This window comes from Haliaeetus leucocephalus, unplaced genomic scaffold (assembly GCF_000737465.1).
Source record: "Haliaeetus leucocephalus isolate CR32 unplaced genomic scaffold, Haliaeetus_leucocephalus-4.0 Scaffold802, whole genome shotgun sequence".
Classification (NCBI taxonomy): Eukaryota; Metazoa; Chordata; class Aves; order Accipitriformes; family Accipitridae; genus Haliaeetus; species Haliaeetus leucocephalus.
The window spans coordinates 2,282,161-2,295,929 of NW_010973238.1; the positions used below are offsets into that span (position 1 = coordinate 2,282,161).

Below are 13,769 nucleotides of genomic sequence, written 5' to 3' on the forward strand. Positions count from 1 at the left end.
AACTGCACCTCAACTTCCAAAGTCTTTCACGATCCCCTTCCCTAGATCGCACCTTCCCTGACCGCCAGCACCTTGACACAGCTCTTCCCTCCCTGGGCTTCAGCAGCTCCTGTCCGCTTTGCTCCTGCCGCTGTAACTGCTGCTGTAATTTTGAGCATTTTTAAGATCATCTTCCCTGAACTTCTTCATCTGGTGTCACGGGGCTTTGTTTTATTTCTGGGTAATCTCATACGCAAACACACATATACAGAGTGACCACTTCCACTAGAGCAACTCCTGGTTCTCTCTTCATTATTACATCCCTTTCTCCTGCTGCCTAAGCTATGATTTTTCCTGTGGGCTTGTAGACACCCTTTCAAGGTCAACACAGCTGAAACAGAGGTGGTAATTTCATTCCCCAGATCTTCCACATAGTTTCCTCTCCTCATTGCTCCCGCTCTTATTGCTTCCACCTCTCATTCAAGCCCGTAGTTCTCAGCGCACTCTTTGACTCACACCACTCCCTACATCTTGACATCCAACCTATGTTTAAGTCCTGTATATCCTTTTTCTCTATAACATAATGAGCATCCTCTGTTCATCCACACAACTATATTCTTGGTCAAGCTTTCACTACCTCACCTTTCATTTACCGTTTCATCATTTCCTCTGGTGATGGCGGATGTAACTGTGTCCTCGCACGAAGGAAAAAACTGCCACAAGATCATTTTCCTAGTCTGTGGCTTTGCTCCCTACACAGCTTCCCACTTCCTGAACTGCAAACTATCACTCTTCATGTTTTGACTCTTTCACAGCTTACCTCTTCTTCCCAACACTGACACTCAGTATTGATGTAAACTCTCATCTCTCACTGGTCTGACTCGATCACCCCTTTGTTAAATTTTCAAATAAGCACCTCCCTACTACTTAGCACCGTGCCTTTCGCTACAGAGAATAACTTCCCATTCATGGCCATAAAGCTACCTGATTTTCCCTCTCAAATGCCTCCTAAAACCTTCCCCTCTACCTTAATACCTACGAAACCAAAGCTGGACAACAACAAGGCTGCTGACATACTGAAACTGTGCTGCTGTTAACAGTGGCCCCCCATTTATCTGAGTCGCTTCGCTCTAATCTCACCCTTAAGCCATGAGCTGTTCTGCATCTATACAGCACATAGCAGGATGGGAACCCAGCCCGTGGTGAAGTAATCATAGCACTATCGTGTTGCTCTTCTCCCATGTATCAAGTGCTAAATCGCACCTGCTCATGTGCTGCTGCACGCTTCCAGGCACCTACCGGGACTCAGAAATTAGCACAGCAAACAACAGCATGGCAAGGCTGAATTCATATCGCCGCAAGCAGGGCCTAATAAACTCACCGTGCTGTTACAGAAAGTAGTGTGAAAACGCTGTTTTAGAAACCTGGCTTCAAAACTTTTTGCTTCCATCTTTTATACAGCTTTACCTGTCTCGAAGGTTGCTTGCTACAGCTAAAACAATTTACAGAACAAATACACAGTAAATACTGATTCAGCTTAGAAATACAGTGTCATTTTTTGTACATCTTACTTAGCACACATTAAATCAAGGAATGCCTGATATCTAACCCCTGATTTGGAGAGCTTGCTTACGCTGCGGGGCCATGTAATTAAGCTGACAACCCACAATTTCACACACAGGAGACAGAAGTCCAAGACTGAAAGAACATGAACACTGAATTACTTTTAAAGAAAGAAACAGGCTTTTTTTTTAATGCAATCTTGAACACTGTTATTAAAAAAATGAGAGCAACGTTTTGGAGTAATGAGCAGAGATTACTCATTCCCTTGTTTTACACAAGTTGACTTTTGGCTTTCTGCAGAACACCATTTAACAGAGCACATTACCAAGCTGCTAGCCACTTTTCACAGTGACGCTAAAGCAGGTAAGAGACAATAAGTGGAACTGTTGATGGTTTATATTACTCTATTATGTTAATGTTCACTAAAGTATGCCATAAGCTCTCTCATTACATGTGTATAAACCAATTCTCTGTGGTGTTATTCCTGTGCTAAATGCTGTAACTACATAAATCTTGAATTAATGGAGACTTTATAGTTTCTGAAAATGAAGGGTAATTGCTATCTGTTAATGCTGTTGTTGCTATTAAAGGAAGTATATATTTTCAGTAACAATGTTTATGGACCGTGAGCCTCACATCGCAGCTATTGCACAGTGCAGAGATAGTGTAATACGATTATCACACTAACTCCCTTTCTCTCCCTCCTCCCTCACAAAAAGCACAGTATCATTTCCACAGCTTCGACAAACTACCCTGCAATTCTCCTAACAGTTGCAGAGTCCAAATGGATGTCCTTCAACGAATATACAGTGAAAGAAACAGGAATTGCTTTCCATCTCTGGGAACAAATGATTTGCTAAGTTTCTCGCTTGGTTAAATGGCTGGACAGCTCACTTTATTAGTTTGGGTATCTCAAACAGTTCTTTGAGAAGCGCATGGTGACAGAATGATAGGTGTGAGAAAGTATCATCCCACTTACTTCCTTTGAGATTTCAGCAGTGATGCAGAAGTGAAAGGCTATACTTGGCCAGAGACAGTGCTCAGAAAGTAGATGGGTTGGACAAGTCCCCAGCCTTGAGCTCCTCTTCCCCGATTATTAAAAACAGCAGCGCACCGTTTGGAAACATTCTCACAATATGCTGTGAAACTGTACCTTGCACTAAAGTAATGGCTCCTCGATTCTGCTATACCATACGTATGACTGACTATGCTCAATTACTTTTCTCCCCTGGAGTCCTGCACAACACTGCACAAGGAAAAAACCAAAACCATCAGGAGTCTGTTTATATTTTTCAATGCAGTGAGGGTAAAGCCTTAATTTTACTCTAACGTCTATGTTTTAAAACATTAAGAGCTCAATAGCCCATATACCTATGAACTAAATAAATAGTGGATAATTAGTAGCATGGTACAGAGAGAGAAGTAGGAGGTAGAAAATTTCAGTTTTGCTTCTAGCTCTATCACTGACTCAGTTTGTACTTGTACGTGAACTTCTTTTTTTCCTCTGTTTTTCTCATGAGTTATATACAGACGACAGTGATCCGCTGTTTATGACCAACAAAAAGTGTGATGCAAATCAAAAGTACATTAGTAATTCCTGCCCTGCCCTTCATTAGTGCCAGCGTGCGTAGGTGTACCTAGAGAAAGCTGCTTCTTGCTGACCAAGCAGGAAAGCAGGATTGTTCTGTAGTGCTGTGAAATGAAGCTGACCCGTCATGTAATTCGGGAAGCCTGATGCTGGCCTAGACAGTACGTTGAATACTCCATCTGGCTGCAATAGCCAGAGAGCATTATTAGAAGATACATTTTGCCAATACATGGAAGGGGGAAAAAGCACTCTTCAGTGTAATCCCTCAGGACATTCACGCCAATATTTTTATAACTCCTTGTTGCATCAGCCAGGCTAAGTTTTAGACAAATACTGAACGTGTTTCCCAGGGAGTATAGTATGTCAGGTATCAACAGAGCCAGGCTGCCCTTGTGTTCCCCAACTGGAAGGCAATGTTGCGTTTACATTATCCCCATGAAAGGTTTGAAGCCTCTTCACTTCAGCCTCGGTAAGTTTACATGCATGTGCACACATCCTTGCTGACAAGAAAAGCAACCCTACTTAATTCCAGAGACCTATTTAATAGAACCGATGTCATGTCTCATGTCTCTACAGATCAGGCAAGAGATAGAAAGATGATGATCTTGTGCTGCTCTCCTTATGAAGAAAAGAAATGTTATTAAGGTGGAGTCACCTTAAGGAGAAAGTAGCTAGGAAATACGTGAGCCTAGAAGGTCAAATTACAGTTACAGATATGTAAAGAAATGCCATATTAATGGTAAGGAACACTGTAATAGCCTTTCATTTGCTGTAAAGGACAGTAAGTTACCAGCCAAACACAATGCAGCTTCCTCTGAAGGTAACCTCAGATCCCACATTCTGAAAGCTAATCAATGTTGTTCAGATTTCAATTTCTTCTCTACAAGGTGAAGTCAAACCTAATCTAACAAACGTCAGTCTCCGATGTAATGCCGCTAGCTGGGTCTACCAGTGTAATTTAGATAATCATTAATAGCATAGCTGTATAATAAAACTACATGTCACTTACAACTTCATCTGAGGTTTGACTGGCAGATCTTTAAACAGTTTTCTAAGTGATTGCTTTTACTTTCTTTGATTGGGCAGTCTAAGAAATGTTTTAACCCCATGGTATCTAAGCTCTTAGGGAATAATTTTTTACCCTCAACACCCTTGCTATCAGCTCTGCTGCTGTGTAACCTTGTAAGAAACAGAACTCGGGGGGTAGTGGTGGTTTCAGGGAGTGACATTATACATATATACACATAAATAAAATAAAATAAAATAAAATAAAATAAAATAAAATAAAATATATACAGTATCTTTCATTCAACATATATGATTTAAATGTTTCTCTTCACTCAAGCCTTCATCTCAGAACACAGCTTTTGCCATACTCCAGGGATATTTGGTATCTGATGGGATTTTTAAAAGAAGTTGAAGAAACCTTAATGCTTCCCAAGCTCTAACAATATTTAAAAAAAGAAAAAGACTTAACCAGAAGAAGCTTTTAGTGTAGTCTCTTGAACTCATGGTAACCTCCAATGTATGGCTGCAGCCAAGTGTGCTGCCAAGGAGACAGGGCTATCTGAAGTCAGCCTTTACTTTTGTAATGCTGATCCAGTAGAAAGCTCCGTGCCACAGCTTCTCATGAATGAATGCAAGAGACTGGGCAGCCAAAATATAATAAAAGTTTGATGAAGATCTAACCTGAGACTGCCAAGTTCGATCTGCCAGAAGAGAAGTCAGCAAGGGATACTAAGGTCTTTTATACATCTGATGCTTAAAAGCATGGTGCAACTGTTGCTACATAGAGGGACTTCTCTGTTTTCCTTGCAAAGGTGAAACAAGAAATCCCCCTACAAAAACACACAACTACAACCTTTCAACAACAAACATCTGTACCCAAAAGAAGGTCAGAAAAATCATTGCTCTGTAATAAATATGCATGCAACATGACAAAACACTCTTTGACAGTTACCACACTGCCTTTGAGGGTAGGTACCAGTTGTCCCATCTTCTAAACTGATTACAAAATTGACATCTTCAAAGGTTACTATAAATAAAATATGGGCTCCTGACAAGTTATCGGAGGAGACTTCCTCTGAAACAGCACTAACGCTTTGACTTGGGTCTCACCGAATGCTCACATAATAATCAAGAAGGACTATTATGTTAATGGGAGTTTCTTTTCTGTAAACAAAAACTAGTGAAGATCACAAAGCACCTGATCCAATGTTTTTTAATTCAATTACAGGTATTTTTAAATTTGACATGAAGACTGGAGGAAAAATATTATTTTCAAATTCATTCTTATTTTGACTATGAGGGAATTTCCAAGGTAGTAAAGCACATGAAAGAAGAAAATTCAGTCTTACCTTATCGTCAATATCACTCTCGCTGTCACACTGTGGATTAGAGAGAGAAAAAAAAGATTTTGAGAAACACCTTTATGTATAGGGATCTTTTGCATCATCCTCTTAAATCTTTAGGATAGCTGTTTATGATGTTCTCAGTTCAATGAAACACACTTTTGATGTTTGCAGTAATGCCTTTTAGATTGCTAGCATAAACCAGACAAAGCCAATTTCTCCCTTCTTATACAAAAATATGGTATACTCTTACTTGGATGGGGGAAAGCTAACTTTAAACAAAAAAGACAATCAGTGATGCATTATAATAACAACTGTAACACGAATACCACAACAAAAAGCATGCCTTTTTACCATCCCAAACTGTGGAATATATAGTAACAGTTTTGCATTGCTTCACCTTGATAAGCACTTTGTCATCTAACAAGGAAACTGTGAAACTGGCAATCAATTTCTAATTTAATGAGTGGTACCAAGAATAGTAATTAAAATACATCATAAATTCTGGTACATTTTTTAGTTTGAATGAGATCACGATCCCAGGAGGAAGTGTTTACTTAAAGAGTTTTAGAGTGTAATCTCTTACAGCCTCTGAAAATGAAATGCTCTATTTTCACAGCACAAATGATGGAACGATAACTTGAGCACTGAACATTTCAGGACATGCACATCTTGTTGGCTGGAGCTGAGAAAGATTTACGATGGGGAACAAAAATAAATCTCTTGGTGTCTGCTATACTGACAGAAAGTGGCCAGTGCATTTTGTAGCTTTTGTGCACAAAGGGAACGCTCTCCTTCAGCCAGCCGCTGATGGGGATGGTCCGGGTGGGTTTTCGTAACTGGTGGCACCCTATCGAGTTCACTGGTTCAACAAGAGGGGACTCTGCAAGCCAGCAGTGACAAGCTACAAATGTGGAAATGGTCCATGAGAATGCACATGCTTCAGTGTCATGAATGTAAAAGAAGGAATAGATCTGTTTGGTCATTTTGTCCAGCTCCTGCTCCTCATGGAGCAGGGATCTTTCCTGTCACATCCTTTTATCCTGAAGTTACAAAGCAGAAATTTCAGCTGTTTCATTCCTAGTTTTCTGCAGGCTTTTGCAAGACTACTTAATCTCTTCTTCTGTTTGGCACATAAAATGATTGACCCCAAACACTTGAGGAACCTTTTACTCTTAAATTCTCTTTAACACACCGAGCATATGAAGAACCATGCTACAGTGGAGGGGTCTCCCACAGTGATTCTACTGTGAAGACTGCTCAGCTTCCCAACTGACTCCTTATTTCCATTTAACTGCAATGGAAATGCTTCGTTTACGGAACCTGTTTTTCTATAGTCTTGACTAAGCAGAACTCTTTTTCTTTCAAAATGAAACTGTTTTACGCTGCCCCACCTGATCCACAGCAGGTTTTTCACAGAGAAATCCAACTGTTTAGAAGGATGCACACAGATCTAATTGTATCTGTAACCATTTTGGGAAAAAAAGAACCTGAAGCAAAAATGGAAGAAATTACAGGAAGGCAGGATACTGCTCTGCAGGGTTTGGGGAGCAGTGGGTGGGCAAGTCCTGTGGGAATAACCAGTGTTAATGCCAGCACACTGCACTAAGCCCTAGCCAATTACTTTGTGCATGGAAGGCAAGAACATCAGAGAGCCATGTCTTTAGCAAATACCTTCCCGTAAGCCATTTGAGCCTTTTTGGGGGACTTTTATTCTGTGACTGGGTTTTATGAAAATTATTATAGGAAACACAGTTTCTGTTTTTTCACAAACCAGACATTCAGATCAAAAGTAAAATCAGTCCTGATAAATCATCATCATCACCAGCTGACTCTTCCATGCCACATAACCATGAACAATTAGAAGTCTCTGCTCTAGGCCTGGAATGGGACTAATTGTCCACCACCACTGAGACATGCTGAAACAGGTTTGCTGGGCAAAGGCTGCACCAGTACTTGCTGCATTTGTGCTTGCTCAAGACAGTGCTAATTCACGGTGACAAAGCAACACATTCATCAAAAACAAGGTGGGGGGGTGGGGGAAGATGCAGTCACAGCAGTACACTTGTTATTATTTACATGCGCCTGAGAAATGCTGGCTGACTCAAGGGAAGTCTTTCACCTCCACCCGGGGGGCTCAAATCAAGTCAGAATGCTACAGGGAGTGTGCATTCCCCCCCCAAATTACTAGCATAATTGAGTGGGTCATGAAGACCATGTTATTTTACCCTTTAAATCTGGTCCACGCTAAAGTATCCTAAGTTACCATTTTAATCATTGTGCTCGTTCAACCTGCACAGTCATATTTTAGAGGCAGAATATTTTGATGACATGGTTCAGCCTGCACAGTTCAGACAAAAGCATGTTACAATGGAATTACACCTATCACAAAAATGGCGTAAAAATTAGTTAGTACACTCAGCCCTGTGTTGCTTAAAATTGTATGCTTAGGCAACATCATCACAAATTTTAATTCTTACAGAGTCAAAGAATGATACACTGAAGTAATAAAAAAATCAAATAAATTAAACTTAGAAATATATTGCCTAGAAAACATTCAAGATTATTAAAACTCAGACCTTTTGCCTATGAGCTCTGGTTTAATAAAACTGCAGTACTAAACACCTTAATAAATTTAGCTTAAAAATATTTGGGAGCAGATGTAAACAGTTCTGGAGAACTTTAGTAACCATTATTATTCAAATACAACGTAGTATGTTAGTCTTGCTCCCTGTTTTTCTAACAAAACTTGTCTTCCTATTTCTTACTGCATTATGATATTTAAAAAAGAGGACAGGCTTTTTTTTGTTGAAAACAGATTTGACCTCAAAAACTTGTATGCCTATAATGAGTATAAAAACCTATTACAGATGGTTTGCGTTACTGAAAGGTGCAGAACTGCTTTATTTAGATGCTTAATTTTGCTTTGTAGCAATATGCAACTTTGTCTCATGCAGACAAGTGAAAGTTGCAAAAAGCCAGCGAACCATCAAATCCACATGCTAAATTTTATAAACAGACATACAAATGAAGCAAACATCAGCTCTCTGAGGATACATTTTTCCCCTTTCAGGATCTGTAAATACTCCATAATTAATTGTTTTTAAAATGGAAAGGACAGCAAAGAATTTTGTTTCATTTTAGCGTACATCTTCCTTACTTTAATCATGACTGCATCAGTCTTGCAATTGAAGAAGTCAGCGGGGCCATGGATGCAGATCAACACATAAACACAGCTCTTTGTGGACACAGAGCCCACTGTGCAGCTGTGACTGCAAGATGGGTGCTTTAAAAACCGTATTCCTGACAGCAAGTTGCATAATTTCTTGTTAGCCCTATGAAATAGCTGTCCTCTCCCACCTCTCCCAGCCACGTAGGACCCACTCATGCACACAAATTGTCCCCGTATCGATTCCTACCGTGTGGCTTTTAAAACACCAAAATACCACATCTTAATCCACATGAGAATGAAGTCCCAAACCGGCCCAAAGCTACTAAGCAGTCTACATGCTGAGAGATCATGGGAGAAGAATTAACACACCATTATTTACAAAATTTGGATTTCTGCTTAACATACAGCATCCTGGAAAATGGAGAGCTTGAGACTCATGGCTACCAACCCATGTTAATCTCCCACTGACTCCTGAAGAAAATACAGCCAGCTTTGGTGGAAAAAACCCCCAAGCTTCAGAATTCACTTAGGTTCTCTTCTTTTTATTGTAAAGAAGCAGGCTCCCACATTTGCGTCGAGAAACAGGAACCCACAGGCTGCTGAACACGCAACGGCACTGAAAAAAACAATGACAGCAAAACCAAACCCGCCCGGACAGATCTGTGAAAAACAGAACCGCTGTTGGCCCCTTCCCTTTGCGGGGTGCATGTGTGTGTGTTAAAAAACACAATTGCAATGGGCTGGTTCAGTTTCTGTGGTAACAGCCTTCGGTCTCTGCGCACCCACTCTTCTCCAGCCTCCTCGCCTCCACCGCCCGCCCCTGCAAAGCCCTGGGTCGACAGAGAGACGGAGGCCGGTGGGTCGCATTGCCGGGATGTTTAAATGAATAATGAAGCAATAGGAGAAACTCTGGCTTGACCCAGAGGATTTTCTGTGTCTTAAAAGACAACTTATTCTGGCCTGGTGAGGAGGAGGCCGGTGCCGCTCCCTTCCGAGGGCCAAGCGGGCCAAGGCCGCGCGGGCTCCTCCGCCACCCGGCCTGCGCTCACCTCCCACGCAGCTGCTGTCGGAGGGACAAAAGCCCTTGTCAAAACAAAAAAGTTAAAGAAAATGTGGAGAATGGCAACTGTTGACAGCTACGGGGGTTCATTGAAAGACAAAAGCTTCAATTACCTGGATTTTTCTAAAGGGCTGTTAACACTCCTGGTCTATAAGCGAAACTGTAAACAGCCATTGTGCCGGGTTCATAAAGGCTCCTAAAAGGATTATTCACTGGGTTGTGCCAATTGCCTCTCAATTCCACCAAGAATGTTTGCAAAGCCAACCCCTAATTGTGCCGCTTTTTGGAAACAATTTCTTGCAGTGACAGAATCCAGTCAGGAAAAGCCTCCCATGAGGTAAAGTTAAGCAGAAGCAACACACAATTCAGCGAGAATCGGCTCTGCGCCATAAAAAGGCCTTGCCCCCCCCCCCCCTTCCCCCTTCTGCCCCACAGAGGAGGACACAAGTTTTGCCGACGTGGGCCCTCCACCCGCGAAGACCCAGTGCCAAAAAGACTCTGCCAAACTGGCCGCGGGTTCACCAGGACTGGGCCCAACCTGGCGGCTGCTGCCAATGGAAGTAGGGAGTGAAGTAGGGAGTGAAACAGGGAGAAAGCTGGCACTTTCCTAACCTCCACCTAAGCAACTCCACCACCTCCTCCGTCCCACCTGTTCCCCTGTTGCACCCAAAAGGCTGGAGGAATCAGAGACAGAGCTCCCATATGTGTAGACCAGGCCCTGTGGTGGCTTCTTTTTTGACGGCTGAGGCGGAAATTCACATTTCAAGACCCCCCTCCATCATGCCTTTCCCACCAGGCACTGAGTTACCATGCGTTCCATCGCTTGCTTGTACAAATCATCTCATCGGGAAAGAAAGATGGACTTGTGGCTACTGCAGAACACGGTCAATGGCGTATTTGGAGAAGGGCCTTCTCCTACCACGGAGACGTAGATGCCACCAGCAGCACACCTGCCTGCACTGAACTGAAAATAAACCTGGAATCCCTCTCTCATCCCAAACAAGCTAAGACTGAAACAGGAAATACGAACATTACCCGCTGTGGTTCACATGACACAAGCATAAATCAGATCCCATAACAGCATATGCAGAGGTTTGTGTTACTGCAAACAAAGCTAGATCTCCACTACAAAGGTTTTCTGGTGGATCTAGGCTCAGAGGTGTTCAGTAGTGTCATTGCTGGCTCTACCACAGCATTCAGGGAATTAGCACAGCTGCAGAGTGTTTTAGCCATGTAAGTTCAGGTTTTTTGAGTGCAGAAGGGGAGCAGGCCTTGAATGAGCTATGCATAGATTTTTCCAAAAAAGCAGCATCCGCAGAAGACACGTGTAGGCTCTGTGCTCCGGGACACCTCCACTGGCACCAGGCTCCTTGCAATCTATATTAAAATTGTTTGTGCTATGATTCTAGATGTTTTCTGGTGAGTTTAAGAACCATGAAAACATCCTTTGACTCTTTTCCTACCCCCAAAGTTTTAACTTCCAGATCACCCAGTTGTTCTTCACATAAGAAAAGCACTACATTGATTAACATGAAATCAGATACTCACATAAAGTGCCTCATGCCAGGAACAAGACCTCCAAGAAATGAAAACAAAAACAACCCAAGTCTCGCAAGACTGCAACAAGATTGGCAACACTTGGGTGTTATGTCATCAGTTGGGGCAGAGAAACACTCTGTTATCTGAAATGGGGCCACATCCTCCAAGCTTTTGAGAATTGCACAGAAGTCACCTCCTTTTATTCACGTAAACGCAGTATCTCCTATTCCACCCCAAACCAGAGGTTTATGATCTAGATCGTGACTACACAGCCTGAAGGCCCTAGGGCCCCATTGTGCCAGACACTATACAGCACAGAAGTTAGAGGTTCCTGCCCAGACAGCTGACAGAAAGGCTTGTTTTTTCTTTGCACACAAACACACATACCTACAGATGCTATTTATATTATGATTAAGCATGGTGATAGACATCTAAGTGAGCCGTGTGAAAAAACAGATCCCAGCCTGTAGGGACATGTACCTGCAATTAAAATTGTCTGGGGCAGTGTAAGGCTGAGAGAAGAGGAGGCAAAAATATTAAATATACAGTCTATAATATTACAATGCAAGCCGGCAGGGTAGAATATATATATGTAAAAAGTTGCATAGAATATATGAACAGCGTAGATACCTACGGAGCTTGCACACCCACTCACACGGTCCCAGAGGATGGCCATGTTACTGCTATCTTATTATTTCCAACCACATTTAGTTACCGAATTTTCCTTTAATAGTGAGGCTCGGGGAAGCATTAGACTTAAATCCTGGTTTGTTAATGTTTCTTTTAAAGGAAGAAGTAAAATCAAGCCTATTATTAAGAGCCCTCCCGCTCTCCCCATCCTCTGAGCTAACTTCCCAGGAGCTGCGTATGGATGTGCGCTTGTGTGTGCAGGGGGAGGGTGTTGTTTCCTATTAAGTCTGGCATCGGATTCATGTCTGCAGGGGCTTGCTTAAGATGATAGGAAGAGAGAGTTTTATCATGAGCCAGACTGACAGAAAAGCCTGCTAATGGGACTTGAGGCATACACAGGAAAGAAAGTGCCAAAACATTAAGCTACCGCCAAGTGTCAGAGGGCCACTGATTTATTGCAGCAATTTTGCCACTGTGTCCTTTATAAGGTCCCACAAGTCCTTCCTCCTGGCAAGAAGCTGTGAGCTGCTGCAGCTCGGGGAGAAGTTTAGATCCAGAGCGCAGAAAGTGTCCAAGCGAAAGGCGGGGGCCGGGGGGAGGACGGAAATCGAATGTTGACTTGAACTTGCCCCAGGCAGCAGAGTCCTCTTAGCTCCACTGCCTCCCTGACAGTTTGATGAAATGAGTCAGGGCCTCCCTATGGCTAGACCAGCTCAGGCTTCCAAGTGCCGGGGTAGAGCTGTAAGAAACAGATTGAGCCTCAGGGCAGCAATTTTTTTTTCCTTTTTTTTTTTTTTTTTTCCCTTTTCCCCCCCCGCATTTGGCTGGGGGAAGGGGGAGGTTATGAGCACTACAGATGTATAGGCTGAGCCTTTGTCTGCGGAGGGGGAGGGTGAGGGGGAGAGAGAAGAACAGCAAGAGAGTATTAGCTATGGCAGCCGAGAATAGCCCTGAGCACTATAACTAATTTTGAGGGGCAGTGATGCATTGTACGGGCTATGTGCTGTTTGGTCTGAGGGGGCCCCTGTTGTGAAGCAGCAATCAAGAGGACATTTTGTTAAGTGACCAACAGCTGTCATCTGCAAGCCCAGAGTAGGGAAGGAGGGAGTAAGGGGGAGGGAAGAAAAAAAAAAAAAAAGAAAGAAAGAACGAAGGAAAAAAAAAAAAGAGCATTTGTCCCTTGGAGGCAGAGCACATTAATCCACCAATCTGCCACAGCTTTAACTCTAAAAGTGCTCGGTGCCTCCAAAGAGCCGAACTCCACTCCATCAGCCGCCCGGAGAGATGGGTACCTCCCGCCCTGCTTCAGCCTGCCAGACGCAGGGAGCTTCCCTACCTCTGCGGGTCGAGGAACCGACGCTAAAAATACTGTTTAAGTCTCTTTTCATTCCATAAAATTGAGTTGATCTGCTGCAGCTTAGGGTCAATCCCTCAAGGACTGTTTTTTCCCCCCTTCCCTTTTCCTTAGCACTCATAAATTAATCAGGAAGACCCTGACTAAGTCATTTCATGCTGTACAACATAAAAGAAAGTCCCCTGATGATCCATGCAAGGATCTATTAAAAGCGGGAGGAGGGAGGGAGGAAGGGTTAGGGAAGAGGGAGAAAAGGGAGGGGGGGGAAGGAAAAAATCTCAACCTTTTTGATATTTTAGGATAAAAGCTGGAGGACTTTGTTACAAATTCTAGCCAACATCAAAACACCTTAAATAATTCAAAGAACATGTTAAAGGGAAGAAACTGAATGTTGCTCTGATGTTCAGTTGATGCAACGCAGAATATTACCCAAAACAGCACAGCCTGTTAAGGGAGACAGCAGCCTTGAGCATTTCAGTTCTTTAGAAAAATGTCAGAACCTGTAAAAATCATAATTTCCAGCAACTTTTTTT

At 42.6% G+C, this 13,769-nt stretch overlaps 1 protein-coding gene across 4 annotated transcripts in view; it reads right to left on the minus strand.

The window, feature by feature from the left end:
* The window catches only part of FBRSL1 (fibrosin-like 1), a 407,425-nt gene that overhangs the window by 181,871 nt on the left and 211,785 nt on the right, over positions 1-13,769 (minus strand). For all 4 annotated transcript variants that reach the window (XM_010581697.1, XM_010581696.1, XM_010581694.1 and 1 more), the window contains one exon: positions 5,488-5,517. In XM_010581697.1, coding sequence (XP_010579999.1) covers positions 5,488-5,517 — 30 coding nt within the window. The remainder of the gene's footprint in view (positions 1-5,487; positions 5,518-13,769) is intronic.